Source organism: Phalacrocorax aristotelis, chromosome 1, assembly GCF_949628215.1.
Source record: "Phalacrocorax aristotelis chromosome 1, bGulAri2.1, whole genome shotgun sequence".
In the NCBI taxonomy this organism is placed as follows: Eukaryota; Metazoa; Chordata; class Aves; order Suliformes; family Phalacrocoracidae; genus Phalacrocorax; species Phalacrocorax aristotelis.
This window is the reverse complement of record NC_134276.1, coordinates 134,702,293-134,723,060: the sequence shown is the minus strand read 5'-3', so window position 1 is coordinate 134,723,060 and position 20,768 is coordinate 134,702,293. Positions and strand designations below refer to the sequence as shown.

The 20,768-nt window shown below is 43.4% G+C and overlaps 1 protein-coding gene across 1 annotated transcript; it reads right to left on the bottom strand.

Moving 5' to 3' along the window:
- Window positions 1-481: 481 nt before the first annotated feature.
- On the bottom strand, window positions 482-15,219 carry LOC142054411 (TRPM8 channel-associated factor 2-like). The gene is given in 9 exon segments (XM_075086990.1): window positions 482-761; window positions 764-833; window positions 1,879-2,126; window positions 7,915-8,154; window positions 9,240-9,249; window positions 9,655-9,744; window positions 11,694-11,870; window positions 11,872-12,129; window positions 14,979-15,219. Coding segments are annotated over 9 exon segments (1,425 nt in total). The 5' UTR covers window positions 15,135-15,219; the 3' UTR covers window positions 482-585.
- Between the last annotated feature and the right edge of the window lie 5,549 nt (window positions 15,220-20,768).

Below are 20,768 nucleotides of genomic sequence, written 5' to 3'. Positions count from 1 at the left end.
GCTGTGCCAATTACTGTGTCTAGCTTTTCTGCCCCTTGATTTTGGAGGGAGTGGCTGTCTTCCATCTTCAGTCCCCTAGCAGGAAAGAGGGGCAGATATTACACCATTTCTTGCGTGGTTCTGAAACTAGATTTCAGCTTTGCCCAGCAGTCTTATTGTGCCTGGAGATAACAATACATTGGAACTAATTTTAATTTCCAAAAGGAAAACTTTTCAAGAGGAAACTTCACCTAGGCTGTGGAAAAAAGGGGTAGTACTCCTCTACCTGCCTAGCAGGAAAGAATTCTCCATCCAACCTTGGCAGGGAAAGAGTTACCACTGGACATCTGCAGAGAGTGACTGGTGACTCCTCACAGCAAGGAGGAGAGGAGCTCCTGTGAAGTGGGGTCTCTGGTCATTAGGGACCCTAACACACTAAAGGCAGACTTGGGAGGGAGCCAAGAATGAACTCTTCTATCACATCTACAATGTAGAGCTGCTTCTCAGATTCATTATAATACCATACCATTCAGACACCATTTAAAACTATTGCAGAGCACTGGCTTTATCACAACCACATTTTCATTTCCATGAGAAAAAACCTGCTTAGGAGATATATTGCTTCACTGGATCATCTAACCAACCAGAGAAAGAAACAGCTAGCTGCTGGGAAAGGATCTCCTTGATTGGCCATGCCCAGGCCTTAAAGAAAGGAGTCAAATTCTTCTTCGTCACATGAGAAGAGGTTTCTGCCTACAGATTCAATTTTGAGTAATTATCATAGGGAGCTCAGACATATTTTGGAATTCAGAAAAGATTTCAATTAAGGCTTCCTTTCCAAAGGCCTCTTGCAGCTATCAATCGTAAGAAAAGGCAAGAGTACAAAATTTATGTATGGAAGTTTAGAATTAGTCTTCCTGCATTCTTTAAAAATGTTTTACTAAATTCAGTTACTGATCTCTTCACAGGGTATTTTTCTTTCTTTTTTAAAAGTGTAGCTACCTGACAAATTCTAAATGCCTACTGAAGAATCAGCATAGCCCTTTAACACCGTTAGACTATTCAAAATGCCTATATTTCTAATATTCACACAAAACCAAAAATCAAGTATTTATATAAGTTCTTTTCATCCTGAAGGGCATGGCTGCACTTAAAGGCTTGATTGCTACTGGTTTTTTTTTTCCACAGTTGTTACAATTGCTCAAAACAAGACTGATACAAGTGTCAATCTACCTCTGCATGTTTATAAGTATGCATACTTACAATACATCTGCATCTCTTGGCACAAAATACACGCTCCCTTGGTGACTCTGTACTTTGTGTTTGGACCATCAACTAATCCTGGGTACTACTGAGTGAAATGTTGTACCAACAAAACTGAAAGGCTGGCTTAAATTAAAAAAAAAAAGAAACAATTATCAATGATCAGAAGTAATCTTTGGTAATGCCCAAAGGCTGTGGTTTACCATCACATCCCAAACTGGAACATTCCACAGACCAATGACCTTTACACTGTGCTGAGATGACAAATGACTTCAAAACAAGTACATTTTTTGAGGACTGCTTCAAAAACTTTTCCCTGCAGCCCTGGATCTCCTGCTGAAGTGTGCTACTCAGAGTCAGATCAAGACTGACTCATGTTGGTTTGTGAAATCCTATGAACAAAGACACTGTTGGAGACTAATAGTCAGAGAGAGACAATCCAGGGTGAGAATCAAGTGGTTGTAGAAAGCGAGGAAAAGGAAAGAAGCAGCCCTGGATTAAAATGACCAGCTTCTAAATCTGTTGCAAGCTTAACTGGCCTGCAGATTACTGCAGTCATGTCTCCAGGGCAGTAAATACTTCCTAGTCCTTCAGCTGTGATCCATTTTCAATGTAATCTCAAATCCTCTTCTAAATTCTAGTACAAGTGGAATTGTGGGCCTCATCTCTTGGGATGCCCAACACAGTCTCACTCACATAATCAGACCAGCGACTGCAGGTGGCTTCAGTGGTGAGAGGGGGAAACTCCCATTCAGATTGCTGCTGATTGTGGCCAAGGTCATGAGTGGCACCCCAAGGCTCACTGGCTTGGAGGGATTGCACATCTACTGTTTCTGTCACTGAGCCCAAATGATGATTGACTGTGTAGCCAGCATGCATCCAACCTGCAGGGAAGATAAATCACAAACAATGTTGGCAATCTGTCTGGGAAAGCTCGTGGAATAGGACACCACAGTGAGGAAAATACAATTAATTCTCTTTACATTAACTCATTCTTTTGAGTTCTTTGTCATGAGAAGGTGTTGCTCATGACGTGCTTCCACCCCTGTGCTGGACTATCAAATGTATCAACCACCAGCAAAAGCTTAATGTGCATATTGTATGCTCTTCTGCTCCATTTCCACTCCTTAGCACTATCTAATGGTAAGAGCAAAAAAGGCAAAATGACTTTTGCCAGAGCTACAGACATTGTAGATGACTGTACTCCCAGCTACAGGAGTGGAGAGGAGGTGTAGAAATCTAATTCTGTCTATAGAAAAATTTTCTGTTGACACTGGTCTTGTCTTATTTTCAGATCTGGCAAGGAAGATGCTATTGCCAGGACAGTTTGTATCCCTGTATAGCCAAATAACTGTATGGTTTATGTTGATGAAAGTGTTGATGAGCACCCTCCCCAGCTCTTCCCGGAAACTCTGCAATGTAAGTTCTGGCTCTGGGGGAAATACATGGGGGAAAAACCTCATGATAAATAGCAGACACAAATAAAGTAGAAAAGTGGATTATTTTTCCTGAAGTGCTCCCAAAGAAGAAGCAGATTTTCATCTTGAAGGCAGGGGACTAAAATGTTTCATTGCAAAATTTTGTGTCAGGACTCTGAGTGCACCAAAAGGCTTCAATGGCCCTGAGCAGCCCCACCTGAGGATTCTACCCACACCTCCTGTTGGTGGCCCCAGGGGCTGCATTTCAGCTCATACCTGGGCCATGAGTCCCTGCCTGAGCTATATTGTAGGTGTACTTGTCTTCAACTCTGTCACAGCCATGCTTGTGTCTGGCCAACGACCCTGCTGACCCAGACCCTCAGATGTGCCTCATCACAATGGGCCTGCCTGGTAATCCCTGGACTATGTCTGACCCTGGTTGCCATCACTGGACCTGACCCTGACCTGTGGGTTGATTTCCTTACTTCATCTCAGACCTGCCTCATCCCTGAGGACTTGTCTAGCAAACTGGACTCTCAGCTGACCCTGTCTGTTGTGCCAGGTCTGCCCTGCTTGCCTCACTCAGGTGTTGTGCGATGGTCCCCAGCTGGCAGAGGCACCTGTCCTGCTGGCTCTGTTACTGCAGTTGGCTCTTGACTCCCTGTCCCTCGGGGAGTAGCTGGCCTCCACTGTACCCTGACAATGTCTAATGCACCAGAAAGCAAAATGTGAACTGGGATATTTTTCTTTTTCGTGAAGGCAGATTCTTGTCAGTGTTTTTAGTAAGGCAGCTTTTTAGTATTGAAAAATATTCCATAGTTCACTTCAGCTTTGGATAGAACTTGCTGCTGATGGCCACAGTTACTACTTCACTATAATCGTCATCACTTTGGTTCCAGTTTTGCTGTTTCTCATGCTGTTTGTAAAAACCTTTTTTCAGAAAAGACAAACAGACTTAACATACTGCTTAATATCTCCCATAAGTTTTCTCAGTATTGCTGACTACCAAAATCAGCTTTAAAAAAAAAATTTAAAAATCACATTTCTGTAGCTTTTCATAGGAATTTACCCTCTTTAGTTCTTTTCCTTCCATATCAATTCAATTGGCTCAATGGATCCTTCACTGGTTTCTTACAGCTCCAGAATAGTGCAGGGAGGACACAGAGCCATTCACGTCTCTGACATGGTGCTACTCTCCACTTACTTCAGCAAGCGTGATAGAACCTGGAAGACTTTTGTATGTTGGGTTCTACCAGTGTGGCCTCTGGTGGATATAGTGTCTATCACATGGTGAGTATCTCTGCAAAGGGCTGGAACACATTAAGAGAAGGAGCCACATAAATCAGAAATCCAGAAGCCTTTGTTTCTGAGTGCAGCTTCACTCAGAGAATGGCAGCTATCTAAAGTGATTCTCGAGGCAGCTCCTCAGTCAGTGCAAACTCATTTGAAAGACCTGATTCATAGCAGCTGTGAATCAAGTCTGCATGTGTTAAGGGTCATATTGTTTTTTAACACTTCTGTTTCTCTACAGCTTAAGAGAAGGGAGAGCAAGTGGCTTAAAGTTCACCTGTATCTGTAGACATACAAGCATTGTAAACCCTGGCATTTGGAAATCAGTTCTTCCTGTGTATCAGTAAAAATTACTGCTGAACAGCCACTTTTGTTAACAAAAAACCTATTGATTGCCCTGGATCATACACATGCTATGGTTTGCTTACTAGGCTTACAGAGTCAATACAGCTAAAACAGAGCAGGGAAAGGGATGAACTCTGCCCTCTGACATGCACTGCCAAATGAGCTGCTTGCTCATCCTTTACACCTGTACAAAACTATTTAGGACAATTATGTTACCTTTGTGTCCCAAGTCTGAATTTTCAAATATGGCTGTCACTAATGGTAAGAACAAATGAGAAAAATATTATACTCCCATGCTCCTTGTTGAGCTTGAGGATTAGCGTTACAAAACTGCTATGTAGCAACTGGTATGTAATCTAAACACAATTGTTGCAGGATCACTGACAGATTACAACTTCATTGTTAAATTCACAGCCACATGTGGACAGATGTAATGATTACTCTGATAAAATCTTTCTTAAGTGAGGATATGCTTGGATGAGCACATGCAGCATGGAAACATAGCACTTATTTATTCTGGTTCTATTTCACTAGTGATTATAATTAATTTGTTTATTAATAACCGAGATGCAAGTTGTTTACGCTCAAGCCAGCCTCTCTCAAATTAGTCCTACATGACTGACAGCAGCTACACCACGTGAGTCAAGCTGCTAGAGCTGTGGATTATTGACAGCATGGTGGCCTGGGCAGCTGATAACTTATCTATTCAAGTGGTAGAAAACACCTTTAGTGTTGCAATCAGGTAGAGCTGAAAGAACCTGCCAATCCTGTTGAGAAAAGTGCAATACTTGAACAATGATTAATTGCAACTAATGGTGAGACTTGGCAAACTTGCCTTTAGAAGCCTCCTTACCACCCGTAATAACAAATCAGCCTGCTCCAGCCTGTTTGATTCCACTGGCCTAGTGAGTTGTCTTTAAGCAGCACGTTTGTTAAATGACAGATAGCAAAATGCTGCTTACAACAAACTTTTCCCCCTACCACTACTCTCACTTCCCCACTGATACAAGTGATCCTATGCTGGCTAACATCAGGGTCATATTACATAGTAGGTTGCCTGCCTGTTACATGCCTTAATTTAAGTTTCAAGATCTCAGCTGTCCTGCCTAAATCACCTAGCTTTGTCTCTTCTTTCTGTCACAACTAGCATAAACTCACTCCCACAGTACTAACAGTAACATGACACAGTATACACATAATTTTGTGGCCAGCCTTTCTCCCTCCGCAATGTTTTACTCTGGGATAGCCTCAGATTTAGCAGCAGAATGCATTACTTTGTGTACCAGCTCTTGACAGTCACAGAAGATTCTTATTCTCACAGGGAGTCTCCTTGAATCTGGCGGGATTAACCTCCTGATTTGAGAATCTGCACAACCTTGTGTTAATGTTATTGCCTTGTGCATTTCCCTTAGAAATATCCATCACAGATAAAGACAAAATGTTCAAGTTATGATACTTGCCAGGAGGTATCTGGACATCTGCCACCATCCTCTCTGGCCTTGGAAAAGTTGCTGGGATGGCTGCCAGTCTGGCTATTGCATTCATCATCTTGTTCCAGATGGAAAGCAGACTCTGCGTTGTCTATGGGGCATACATCAGCAGCTGGTACCCTCACAATGATGTTCTCTGTGGTCAGCTCAGCCCAGAGGGCTGGGTACTGATGGATTGTTGACTGCAAGGCACAGATGTCAGTTTCCCCTAATTCAGCATTCAGGTGAATAAAGGTAGCCAATTTAAAAAGAAGTTTTAAGTGTGAAAAGAGAGGAGAATCATCATAGCTAAAACCCTCTGCATAGCCTCAGAAACATTAAGTTAATCTAGATATAATTGGGTTTTACTGAACCAGTGGACAGATCCTGAGAGTCTGGCGAGGGGTCTAGTCATCTTTGGTGACTCCAGGTCCACTGTAACTGCAAGGGGTTGACAATATTCACTTTTCAATACCAAGCCACTTTAAAGGTGGCCCAGGCGTGCTCATACTGGGAACACGGGCAGAGGTTAATTCCTAAATTAAAGTCCTATCAATATACTTCCTGCACTGAGAAATGCAAAGCCTTATGCAAACCCTTTCCTGGGTCATTACTTACTCTGAGGTCTCCTCCATACATGACCACAAAACCCCAGGAAAACATAAGCAAGCCAGCAATAAAGAAATACTGCTTTACTCACCTGCCTATAGTTAGGTTTTTGGAACCACTTACCAAACCTGAAAAATGGGGCCTGCACAGCCTCTTTAATTGTGACTGATATTTGGCCTAGTGTACTCTCCTTTGGCATATACATAAGGCCACCCCACAGACTAGAGACTTCCATGGTGGTTCATTCAACTTTGAACTTCTTTACCAAGGGAGGCCTCTGCAGCTCTGCAGCACAGCTGAGGTCATCATTGTGACAGCCAATCTGCACCTGGCAGGGAACAAGTTACCAAAGGGCAGTGCAACTTGGACAGGCTCAGGTAGCTCCTCTCCAAACTCTGTGTGTTCTGTAACTACCATAGTCAACAAGACACTCTTGTCTCAGCAGGAAAAGGCAATGGTATGCTACCATATGGAACATTGTTCTTCACCTCAGCACAGACATCAATCAGGTGAAAGCAGCATGAAAGAATTAAAGGGCAGACTTAAGCCCCATGAAGAAGAAAATGGAAATGCTGGATCAGTTGCCAAAGAAAACTAGAATTATCTTTCTACAGCTCTGTTTGATAGGAGGGATTTCACTGGTTTTGAAGAAAATTGAAAGTTGGTTTGCCCCACTTTTAGCACCCTTACCTCCCATCTCAGCAACCACAGCTGTGCTGCTATAAACAGATAGCTGTGGTGGATTCACCCTCGCTGGACACCAGGTGCCCACCAAAGCCGCTCTATCACTCCCCTCCTCAGCTGGACCGGTGAGAGAAAATGTAAGGAGTAGGTCAAGATAAGGACAGAGAGATATCACTCACCAATTACCACCATGGGCAGAACAGTCTACAGTTCGGGAAGTTAATTTAATTTATTACCAATCAATCAGAGTAGAATAATGAGGAATAAAACCAAATTTGAAAAACACCTTCCCTCACCCCTCCCTTCTTCCTGGGCTTAACTGGTTCCACTTCTCCATTGCCATCATCTCAGGGACACACCTTTTCAAGCTAAGTTTTGCCTTTGTGGAGCCCATTTCCAGCAGGTAGGCACACACAGGTTTAACAATTGTCACTGAATGAGTGAGACTAGTCCTGTAGCTGAGGCAGGGAAAAAAATAGAAATCAGGTCACTGTATCCCAGCTGTACTGACTCTACAGTGCATTCAGGAGGGAGAATGAATAACTACATGTGAGTCAAAGCCACTGCAGTCAGAAGCTCTGCCTCTTAACAAACCCAAGCAGCAGAAGAGCTGAGTGAGACACCACCAGTTTGGAGAGCAGGGAGGCATCTGAAAGGGTCAGTGTGGTTTTTTAAGCCCTGCCCTGCTATGTTTCCATTGTGACAGTCACTCACAATTATGCAAGGGTCACAGTCATTTAACACCTTACATAAGTTCCCAGTCTGGTTTTAGCAAAATAACCTTGAAGGAACTGACATTGTTGCTAGAGGCCACTTGTCTCTTAGCCCTTGAGAAGGCCATATGGCAATGTACCTACCAAATGAGATCTGGACATTTGTTACAATCCTCTCCAACCTTGGGAATTTTATTGGTATGGCTGCCAATTTGCTTATGGCCACCATGATCTCATTGCACAGGGTCAGCAGCGGTTGTGGGTTCTCCATGTAGCGGATGCTGTCAGATGGCACCATCTAGATGCGATTCTCAACAGCCAGTTCTGCCCAGGGAGCAGGATAGTGCTGGATACAGGTATTCCACTGGCTTTCACAGGTCTCCCCTACATCAACAACACAGAAAAACGGTTAAGCACAGCTCTGACTTTTGAACATGCTCCCAGAGGTCAAGCTGGAGAAAGAGACCACAGTCAGGAAATTCTCTTGGAAAACAGTATGTGGTACTTGCATGACTGGGGATGGTGGCTGTTAACTAGTTAATCCTCATCCTGTACTTGGGAGGTCTCCTCAGGCTCTTTTATGGATGGGAGACAAACAGAAGAGGACTGGCATATACCAGAGTAGTACCATAGCAAGAACAGATCCTTGTATTCCATCTGAGAACAAGCACCACCAGGTTTCTCCAGTGTCTCTTGATGATCTCAATTCTTCTTCTCCAGCAGAGATTTGCTGTTTCATATAACAACCCTGGTTTTGTTTACTTTTACAGAAAAGCAAGAAGAAATTGCATACAGGAAGAGAAATTGACAGAAACACCCGACATTCAGCAGAAAGATTTACTGTAGGGACTGGAGATGGCCATACGGGGGCACAACAAAGCAGGCAAAGTGCAAGGCAAGCTTTGTCGTGGCAGGAGTCAGCCTGTCTCCTTCCAACACAGTGGTTTCCATTGGAAATGACAACTCCAGCCTCCAAGAAATGTCGGTTTGGACAAATCCTGCCCATTTTGTCGCAGCTCCCTCACCTATCTACTGCCATGTAGCAGGCACAGAGCGACTGACTTACCCAGAATCCTAGAGGAGCTCTGTAGCATGCAAGAGGTCATCCATGTGACACCCAATCTGCACCTGGCAAACAGAAGGGTAGGAACATTACTACTGGGTCAACTACATCCTTCACTACCAGTTCAGGGTACTGCAGTGACTTCACCCTTTACCAGCATCAAAGTCACATCCCATAACATATATGGCAAGATGTGATCACTGCTGGCTTCTTTTATTGTGCCTCTGCCTTGGTCCTCATACAGTGAAAGAGACAGCATGTGGCTGCAGGATCAGACAGAAACAGCTAAATTACTTTGCATTTCAGCTGCAGGGAGCTCACTGAAAAAAATATCCAACCAGGTAAACATTTATCTGTTTCATACTTTGCAGAGAACAGGATCCCGAATAACTAGTTAATATCTCACCTGGATACATCTACATGAGTAAGAGTGACAGCACTCTGAAAGTACCTTATGAGAGATCTTGAGAGACAGAACTAAGTTTGGCACTTAGAAGGGCCCAAATACTTACCTTGGGCCTGAAAATCACCTTGATCAGTTCTCTTTGCACAATAGCAAAGCAGATACAGCTGCCTTCAAGCGGCAGCCATACTCAGTTATCCCTCCAGCACACAGAAATAAGAGGAATGCAACAGAAGAGCGTGGGAAACAAGGTGAAAAATTATGATAATCCATTGAAAGTGCCACAGGGTGGCAGCAGTAGGAAAGGACTAAAAAGGCAGCAAAACCAGTAAGAAGAAAACCCTTCTCCGTGCTATTTTTGAGCGTTCACCTGGCAAATATATCTGTGTAAACAGAAGCCAAACTAGAGACAGCTTACCTTCAGACCAGCACCGACTATCAGGCAAGGGAATGTTATAACTGCTGTGTGCCCTTCAGGAAGGTAGAGTCCCATATGCCTCCAGGCTGCCTTACCTAAAGGTAAGAGAACACAGAACAGTCAAGCACTTTTTCAGCCTGACATTATGGATTCTGGAGATTTCAAGCTGCAATAGAAGACTCTTCCATCCTTTTCTTTTCCCCTGCTCTACATTCACAGAACTGTTTCATGTTTTAACCAACTTGTCAGAAATATAGTTTTAAAGCAATAAGGTAGCAATCATTGCACCATTAGAAGCAAGCCCACCCAAATTTGAACTTCTGGAAATGCCAAGCTTAGAAGTGTTTACCAGTATCTTTAAAAAAAAAAGAAAAAATTCAAAAACCAAAATGCCAACACCTCCTCCACTCAGATCCTCTTACCCTAGAGCCCTCATAGGAGGTGCATACTGTGGCGGTATTAAACACGGTTGAAGTTGTAATGGTCATAAAACATTTTCTAAATAACAGACTGACAGAAACATCTCATTTTTTTCTTACTGACTGGTCCAGCACAAGCAGGGGCCTACAAGAATTACAATTTCTATCTGATTGAAGCTACGAGAAAGCCTAAAAGGACTGTCCTATGCTAGGTGTAACTGTAAGATGGGTACCCCACCGTACCACTATAATTCAGCATGTTTCTAGACAGTCTTCCCATGGAAATGCAACGGTCCTCTGTCTAGATCTCTGTACACAGTGCAAAACTGATCTGTCTCTACTGTACTGATCCAGCAAAACTGATCACTCCATAGTTCTGACAAAGTTTACTCAAGCATATTTCAACACAAACAGCAAAAGTCCTAAGAAGAGCTGAACTGTCGTCAAGCACCCAACTTACCTTTCCTGTCCTCCAAGAAAGCAGGACCAGTTTTGTCAAACAAAACCTAATCCAAGGAAGAATGCAAATTAGACCATATCACAATGTTTTGCCAATTCATCTGTTTTGCTGAATGTGCACCAAAGGCAGTTTTGAAATGGTGTTCAGGGTTTGCTAGCATTTCTTTCTTTTTTGTTTATGTGAAGTGACACAAATTCTGAATATTTCTGGTCAAACAAAATACTATGTTCAATCCAACATGTTCAGTTCAGCCAACCCTAACAATTTTCCCCTTTTGCCCTGACTCATTAGTGTTAAAACCAGTAAGCAGTTATTCCACAACTTTTCTCTCCACGTATCCTCTGCAGACATCACCACTCCAGAACAGCCTCCTTCATCTCATTACAATAGTTTGGAAACAACTCCTCTCAATCATATTCCAATGCAAAAAAGTCAAGATTAATCTGTTTATTATCAGGGGATAATACCTTTCCAGTGGAATTTAACCTAGAGTTTAAACATATCAGCTGTGAGCAGGAATCTCAGCAAGGTTGTACAGATACAAGGCCTAACCTTAGACAAGTTATTCAGGGTATAATTACCAAATACCTTGGCTTCAGTGGCGACGTCAGCTCAAGAAGTTCCTACCATGCTTCCAGCCTCTTATTTTCACCCCCAAAACAAGACCTTCACTCCATCAACTGGGCCGACACAAAAAGTTGTGAGACTGTTATACCTCAGGGTGAAATTATCTAGATAAAAAATTTTGTTTCTAACTCCTACCTCTTCATAGGATGGCCCCATAGACAGCTGTATCAGCACAACCATGGCAACAACCTGCAGTGTAGAGCCCAGGGTTTCTCAACAAAGCTTTCCTGCCAAAACCAATGTGCTGTGCAAGTACCCTGATGTGCCTCTGTTTGGTGGCTCTTCTCCTCCAAGTACCTGTGCACCAACAGCAAAGAAGCAGGACTTTCATGGGGTGTTTCAGAGCGCTGCAAGCAGGGCTGGCCACAAAAGGAGCCTATCTGCCACTACACTGAGGTCAGCCTCCTCACAAGCCCACCATGAAATTGCACATCTGTGTCCATGTTCAGACATACACAGACACATGCACACTGAGGACAGGCACCCCACTGATCCGAGCATCAGGATGCCTCAAGAAGAAGGGAGATACACACCTCATCTGGGTTTGTACCATCGATTTCCACAGTGACACAGAGGGCACAGACCCCAGCAGCAGATTTCTGTGCTAGGGCTGCACTGTCTGTCATGGTAAGGGACAGCTCAGTCACCATGCAGAGAAGGACTGCCTCTTTGCAGTTGCTCTTGACAGGGCAGTGCCTGCTGACTGACATGTGGGATCCCACTTCTCTGAAGCACTTTGGTCACAATGCAGTGGAGCAAGGCATATGCAGGGCAGTCATGGGCTGGGATGTGCAGAAAGGCAACGCCATTTTGTGCTAGCCTTTGCAGCCAGTCCTTCAAGGGGGCCTTGAGCTCCTCATGCTTATCTACATGCCTGTTGAAAAGAAGGACTGCCTTGTGGAAGTAGTAGTGCTTCCAGGCATAGTGGGAAGGGTACACTGTGCACCAGCAAGATGGAGAGTATGCCCCCTGTCACCAAATCCAGCTCTGACATACCATACTGGAGAAACTCAGCATCAAGGTCAAGGTTGGCCTGGTGCCTGCAAAACCAAGAGAGGCCCAGGTTAGCCCCTGTCCCAGAATGCTTTGCACAAAAGGCCACCTTGTCCATCCCTGCCTCTTCCTCCCTCATCCTAGTATATCATAACGCTAGCTCTTTAGTTTAAAAAAAAATAAAACCATCAATACCTCAATTTTCTCCTTTTACAGCCTCAGTTTTTGCAGCCAAGCAAATCTAGAGGGATCTCAGGAGTCATCTAAAAACAGGAGAGAAAGAGGTCAAAAGGAAGTTTCTAGACCTCTGGCTTACAGAGCAGCTTGAAAATCTGAATACATTGCAGAAACTCAAAAATCAGAAGACTTTTCATATTCTTTAAACTGCAGCTTTAAACCGCTAATGATGTGGGAATTGGCACATCTCCTATAACAGAAACTTTCTCCATTTACCCCACCCTAGTCATTATCAACTAGGCAAGCTGAAAAGATTTGTGTGCCTTCTCCCAGCCTCTGCCACTGCCGAGAACTGAAGAAAGGATAGCTATGCCAGATGGGCTAGATGGACAGGCAGACACACAGCTAGACAAATAATGAGTGACTAGAAGTTGAATCAGGGCCCTAACACATAGTCCTCACATTGTCACTAGCTGGTGCCCACAATATAAAGACATTATACTGTGCAAGGCCCTCTTATCTCTGCTATTTCCATATAACTCCTATATGTCACTGTGGAGAAAGACATGTTGAATTACCCTCATTCGCTTTGTTTACACTTTCTCCTGGTTCTGCCAAACAGGTTTTCCCACAATACCTGGAAAGAATCTGTTGTTATGTGGCTATTGCAGCCAAGTCAATAAGAATAAATGATGCTGCCTTTCTGCACGCCCATAGGAGACGAATTCAGTCTGCAGCTCTCCTTTGGTTATGACGTTACCAAGACCCTTTGTCACAAAGTGTATGTGCCCAGGCATATGGCACAGCACCTGCCTTAGACTGCAGTCTGATTTTCTATGGGTTAAGCAAAGGCCAGCAGGAAGGCCCAGATGCATAAAGCTGCTGTGTTGCACAGAAATTAGGTATCTAAATTTCTCTGTGGCTCTGGATCCCGTGAAAACCACCACATAAGCACCCTAAACAAGGTGTAATTCACCCTTAGTTACCATTTACAGTCTTGTTAATTGCTATGTAATTTTTCTCTGCTGAATTCTCCACCCCTCTACCTCTTCCCTGCACTATGCATGAGGCAGTGGCAGCATGCCCCTGCACTGCAGGTGGGAACAAGAATCAATCAGCAAACTTCAAGTAACTTCATTTATTAGCTGTGTCCTAAGCACGTTGCCAAATTCAACAGCAGAGCTTTCTACTACCTTTACTGAGAAACAAATTGAGCATCCAGAAAGTATCAGATCCAATTATTTGTTTGAATATATTAGAAATTTAGTATTATATATCCACAAGGAAAAAGCTGTGAAGGAAAGACTTGCAGGGAATTTTATTGTAATTGTTGCAGCTTCCACTGCAGTGAAATGAAGATGCCACACAGAGAAAGCACAGCAGCGCTCATGCTCCTCAGAGAACCCGCTGTGCCTTGTGTAACTCGGCAGAAAGGGGGGGAGGCACAGCCTGGCTCCCCCATTGGAGGTGGAGAAAGATGGCAGATCAATGGCCAGGGCTCCACTGCCTAGTCGGCTGTGTGATGCGAGTCACAAGAGCCCTGAGTTTTACACCTGCTGCTCCAGGACCAAAGGGGCCAGGCTGGAATCCCAAACAAATTGAGAGCAAGGAGATTTCCTGCCTGCAGCCTGTGTCAGAAGCTGAGAAGAAAGGTGGCATCCAGCCCACCTCTCAGAGCTCTGCACCAGCCCCAGGGTTTCACTTGCAGAAGGTGAATTTCTGCAAGTAACAGGCTAAACAGGTTTAGCAGCTGCCAGCCAGAACCTGATCAAAAGAGCTGGCCTGGTGCTCCACCTCCAACCTGGTTTTGAACTGTGGAAAAGTTGTGCTGAATGTACACACGTGGGGAGAGGAGTTCTTCCTCCTGTCCCCATGCCACTGTGTGTGCACTCAGGCACACTTGGTCAGACAGACTGCTCTAAAAGATGGCTCCCCTCATGTCCTTCCCCATGAATGAATTCCCCAGGCCTGGGTCAGCTGCCCTGGAAACAAAGACACTGTTCTTTCCAACTGCAAAGAGCACAAAGGTCCCCCTTAAACTGGAAGACAACAGTTGCATCCCACCCTGGCTATTAAAGAACCAGCATTCGCCATCACCCTCGTATCTCTCACCTCAAGGATCTTCTATAAACAACTCACCTGCATAACCTGATCAGCTGTTTAAATAGAGAGCAATTCAGATACTCACAGGACCATTAACAGGATCTTGGGAATTTTCCTGGCAACTTTAAGGATGCATGTCTCCACAGCATTTCCTGTGAAGGTCATGCCAGCCATGCTGGTCACCTGGTTCCCAGGGATTTCAGACAGGACCTTCTCCTTGCGATGTCAACTAGCCCAGTGCCAGGCAGTCACCAGTGAGCAGCCCTCCACCCCGCTTTATAAAGCTAACCAGGTCTTGGGCCTGCATGCTGTCATAGGCATCCCTAGAGTACTTTGGTGTCAGCCCTGAGCAGCAGCTGGGAGAAGGAATCCAAATGAGGACAGACCCCAACCAGGGCCTCAGGGGAAGGCTTAAGTCACTCCACAGCATTTCTGAGGAACCAGGAAAACTTGGAGTCCTACAAGATTCCTTCATGGGAAACAACCACTATCTGGCCCTTCCCATGTTGTGAAATGGAAATCAGAACCTGCTTCTTAGAACTCACAAGCACAGGGCAGACATCATCTCCAAAAAGTAGGAGCTCACAAGGAACAAAACTGCCAGTGAAGTCCCATGATCCAACACGGTCCACTAACAGCTCACAGGCGGCAGCAGGTTTCATCTTCAGGTCACTCCTATCTGGTGGAGAGAAGACCAACATTCATTACATCATGGCTTAGCAATACAAAACAGCTGTAACAACCCTGTGGGGTCATTTCTTTGTGGTCTAGTTGGAACTCCAAACAAACAGGAATAATTTACTGGAAGCAGTTTTGTGGACACAACTTTTTCAGGGATTTGGGATTTTTCTTTTTTATTTGCTTGCTTGGCCTTGTTATCACACTATTTACCATTTAAACAGAAGTGACAAGTAGATCAAGATGATGGCAGAAAAGAAAGTGACTGTTTCAACAAATTCTGCTAGGCATCGTGGAGGAAAACAGGGAAATAAAGGTATTCACTTTCCCATTAACAATTTATTTGGAGAGGGAGAGTGCCAGAGGGTCCAGAAAGTCTACTAGGAACTTGCCTGGTAGAGGTGGTTTACATGGAAATAGCCAGAAAATGAAAAGACCTTATCAACACAACACACATCACAATTCAAACATGTGGTTCATGTTTTAGTTCCTAATTGGATATGTACAGGCCTACACACAACTGCTGCAAGATGGTATTCCAAAATTGTACTTTTCTACCTCTGTTTAGGATCTATAAGCCCTTGCTTAGTATTAAAAGGTGTGGTAGGGGGACAAACAGCAGAAGTGATGGGAGACAACCAGCTCCCCTGGAATAACTGTCAGTTTAAGTCACACAGTACCTATGAGAGCAGATCTGAGCCCAGGAGATTCATGCCCTACTTCCCTGATCCACACTGCTGTGTGATCTCAGGAAAATAATTTCCCATTTCTGTAGCTTTGTTTCACCTGTTTTCCCACCTATGAAGTACAGAGAGTAGTACTGACCTTGACTGCCAAGCCCTTTGTGGTCTACAGGTGATGCATGCTCTATTTAGGCTCCCTCAGTTTGAAAGTTTGGCTTAGCTCTTCAGCAAAATTCTCTTCTGCTGAGCTGGGGCTGCTGTGACTGTGCAAATAGGAAGGTTTTGAGGTAGAGTGTATGACCCAGTCCCACCCAGTTCCTGACATTCAGGATTCACAAGGCTGATTTGGAGCACAACACCTATGGAAGGAGCTGCTCCAGGGCAGGCCTGGCCTTTTCCCTGGCAGCATCCTGTGCCAACATTGGAGCAGCATTCTCTAGTCTTCACATGCATTTCATATTTGGCTACCCTGAAAGCAAATCCTTGGCATGCAAATACAGGAAAATGAAGAAATCCTGGAGAAGCAGCATTCTTGATTTGGCTTTGTCACAAGTCCCAGAGTGCTCAGAAACAGCAACCTGATCAAGAATGACATTGCTTTTCCTCTGGACATGCCCAGAAGCTCCTGTTTTTCACCCAAACTCGAGTGAGACTCCACTGTTGTTTTACATATTATTTACAAGTCAAAGTTGCTGATTAACATAGGATGAAAACTACATTGCCCAGTAATTTAGTGCTCGTTTGCTGCTTTAGTCTGAATTCTGGCTTTATTTCCCTGGGTTTGAACAAGTCCTATATTTAAAGGCAAATATGAGGTCTACGTACCAGGAATCACGCAACAAAGTAGTAACACAGCTTGGGAAAATACTTAAGTTTTTTTTTGTGGCTCTGTGCATTTGATACTAATGTACCTACACTGATACACTGACCATGGTGTAGGGGAGAAGAAAATCAGGTGGATAGTTTCAGCAACCCATATTCTACCTGAGGACCTCCCTACAGGACTAGGTTTTAAGTAAATTCAGTAAAAAACAACCCTTATTTCAGGCCCCACCCTTCTTCTTATCACAGGATTCGAAAGCTAACATCCTAGACCCCAGACCTGTGAAAGGACAGGTGCTCCCCGGCTCTTGACCAGAACAAGGTGTGGCTGTCTTGGGAAGGATTTTAACTCTCTCTTAACTGAATGCAATTATCACCATATAACAGAATTCTCAATTTCTATGTAGTCACAATTTCTCCATTTCCATTGCATTAACCATTTCAGTGTGGAGAGAAGGAAGTGTACTCATTAGACTCGAAGCAAACACAACTACAGGGAAACTCATCTTTCTAGAGAGAGAAGAGAAGACACAGCAGGGATAGAGAATGCCCATGTCTAACAAGAATTGCAGGAAGCCGCAGGAGACTGAGCTGTATGTCTGTCCTGTCAATTAGGAGGAAGCAACTACTGGATACGGTCACACAGAGAATGGGAAGATCTTGACTCCTAGTGCCTCCCTTATTAACATGGTAGTGCAAATTCTCCGTGACAGTGTCTCAAACGAGTCAAAGCCTCTCAATTCCTTGTCTTCCCTCCTGGTCCTTCCACATTACAGTATTAAGAATTATTAGAAAACAGACTGAACACCAATAAAAACTAAGAAAAAAAAATTTTAGTAAAAGTACAGCAGAATCAACCTGGCAATTGCCATCTGTAATTACTGTTATTGGTGTTATTTTTATACGGCACTTTACAGCAGTTATTATAACAGATTACAAAACACTACAATTTCCAAGTGTAGTAAAATGCTGCTGTGTTTTAAGGAAAAAAAACCAAGAATTGCCCATCCTTTCTGGTGGTGTTAGCATGCATGCATTAGAGATGCTCACTGGATAACAAGATGCAAGGAAATAGAAAACCTGAATGTCTAAACATACATCTGTCCAGCAATCTTAATTGCTTTTAAAGGTAAAGCAAGGGAAGAACAAAATGAAAGCAGCTGATGACATCTGTCTGGGTATTTTAAAATAACTTTGCTTTTGGAAAGCTAATTAATATCTTAATTAAAATGAATTTTACTAACTTCCTATGAACTGAAAGCAGGCTGATGGGCTATGATCAGTAAAAACAGCGATACACTGAATCAGAAGGGATGCCTATACTAACAAGTGCTGTTTAGTCTTCTTAAAAATCTGCATCTGTGACCTAAAAAGGACAGCACATATCACAGAAAATAAATTACCAAATAATAAAAAGTCATGTGCAGAAGCACAGAAGAAATCATAACCATAATTTTAAAATAAAAAAATAAAGAGGAAAAAATAAAGAGAACTTGCCTAAACGCAAGTCCTATGGCTTCTAGTTTTAGAAAAGTGACACCTGTTGGTGGACAAGGAGCAGAGCAGCTCAGAAATCACTGGGATCTGCAGACAGCCCTTTTCCAATCCCGTGTTGGAGGGGTTGAGTCTCACTTGCATGCCTGCTCTAAAACCGCTCAGATCATTTACCTTTAAGTGTTGCTAGGTTTTAAACAACACCGTGAGCGTAGCACACTACCGTTTTCATTTGAAAGGGAGGACAGAAGAGGTCTAACGCTCTTTGCATGTGGGCCATGCCAATCTACTATATATAGTCTGCAGTGATGTGGTAAAGGATAGGAAAACCAACAACTTTATCTCTTCTAAACTGAAAGGACAGCACAGGACTTGTTTTGCTATATACTGCCAGGAAGCAAGGGAAAGCAGGGACACTGGGACAGCTCACTGAAGCTGCAAATGAAGAACAGGCAGGGTGTAACTTTGGTGTGAGGCATCCTTAATGGCCTATCAACGACACGTTACACAGTGTAGGGTCAGACCAATGAAGGTTTGTGCCCTACTGTGGACTTCAAGGGTAGCACCACTTATTGCAACAAAAAAAAGTGCAATTCACATAAACTGAACATTGCATCCTCCTTATCATGCACCATTATATTTTAAAATGCAACAAGCGGAAGTATTACAAGCTATCCCTGATCTCTTAAATCATGTTCTATTCCAACTCAGTGTAAGTGTGACAAACCAACAGAGGAGCATCTGGGATTTCTTTTGGATTCTGAGACTAACCAAGCAATCACGCAGAAGAAAAGTATGCCAAGTAAAAAAAAGTAACACGTTTACTTAGTTCTTCATTACTGCACCTAGACAGATATTTACAATCAATCGATGTTTTAAAGCCTAATTTCAAATAACATGGGTACATGAATTATCACTATCACCCATGTCCTATGAGCTATCCCTCTGGTATTAGTTTCCCCAGGAACGTCCTCACCGCACTTGATCTGCACTGGGTCAAATCGTGTCTTCCCTGGCAGTCAGCATCGGGGGCGACCCTGCTGATGGCTGGGCTATCAGTCCACCTGCCAACTGGTGCTGAGTCAGAGTGTGTGGCTTCTGTCTTTACTTCTTTCTTATGCCCCATGCTTGGCCCTTTCAAGCCAATCAAGCGTGAATCCACTGCTCATGATGAGCTTAGACTAAGTTTGTGTTCAAATCACAAATGAATATCCAGGGTTGTTCCCTTTCTGGTTTTTCTATTTGCTGTTATCTCATATTGTCATCTTTGAGCTTGTACAGACCTGCATTCCTCACTTTTATCCCCATTTATGCAAATCTGCAGTGCCAGCTTGATCCACACAACTCGGGAAGTGAACCTCCAGGCAACAGCCTGTCATGGTGGGGCTTGGGTCAACTTACACAGTGCAGTGACTTGAGCCATCACATACCTGGGAAGTTGACCCTTTGACAGCACCCCAAAGGTCCTTCCTTGTTAATGGGCTAAGCCTCCCTGAGTCCCTTCCCTGTGCACAACCTGTCAATAAAGCTACAGCTGAGCGGTGTTGCCCTACATCATCTTTAACGTTTATGTCCAAACCTAGTTATCTCTAGCAAGCCTTTATATAAACCAATTCATAAATCTAGCATGTTGCAGACCAGTTTTAGACAGACTTCATGTCGTGGGAGGCTGTTCCAGACTCTTGCTGCAATTAGTTGTTTTTCAGGACATTTTACTGCCCAGGCTATTCTCTGCTATTTTAGGCAATCATCTCACTTGCCTTTCACTCTGCCTGAAAGCTATTGGCAAAATTTTCATTTTCACCTCACCTAAGTGTACCCATCAAGTTCTGAAATCTTTCCTTTGTATTCTCCCCACCATATTTAGTTACTGTTGTTAGTTTCAAAATTGTCTCTACTGTGTATCTTCTGAAAACCAGCCTGACATGATTTTAAGGCTCCTTTCCAATAATTCAGGACTATAAACATGCCTTAAAAGAGGCTTAAAAACACAGGAGATTTCTTCTGACCTGTCTTCCACACATGCATACCCTAGTGAAAGCACTATAGCATCAACATCACCTAAAATACTGCCTTTTTTCTATTATCTCTGCTCCCTTTTCCATAATGCCCTCCACATACAGCCCGCTTTCAAGTTCTGTCTGTTGCACCCTACAAGAAGCCCTTAATATCTAAGCAGTCTTTGAAAAGTTACTAAGGAACACAGCTTGCAGTACTGGGTTTAAATTACTTATGTAAGAGTTTGCACTGCTATGCTGAAAACAGGGGAACGTCTGGAAACATGATACATAATACCTATAAGAGATCCCCACTAAACGATCCCCTTTCCTTTTTAATATTTATCACTTTTCTAAACTTCATTCTAGCAATGTTTGGCAGTTGTGGCTAATTTGGCACTATTTCTACATACTGCAATTTTAAAATGCTGGATTATGAGGTATACAGCATACAGCTGAAAAAGTACCAGCCCCAAACAAAAACTTCACTGCCAAACGTAAGGCAGATGACGAGCAAAAACTTATTTTAAACCAACATATAGTTGGTTTATTGCTAGAAAATCTAGGTAAAATGAGAGGTCAGACCCAATGAATTGGGAGCGAAGAGAACTTCTTAGTGCTGACTGGAGAATAAAAATTCATTACCATACAGACTCATTAG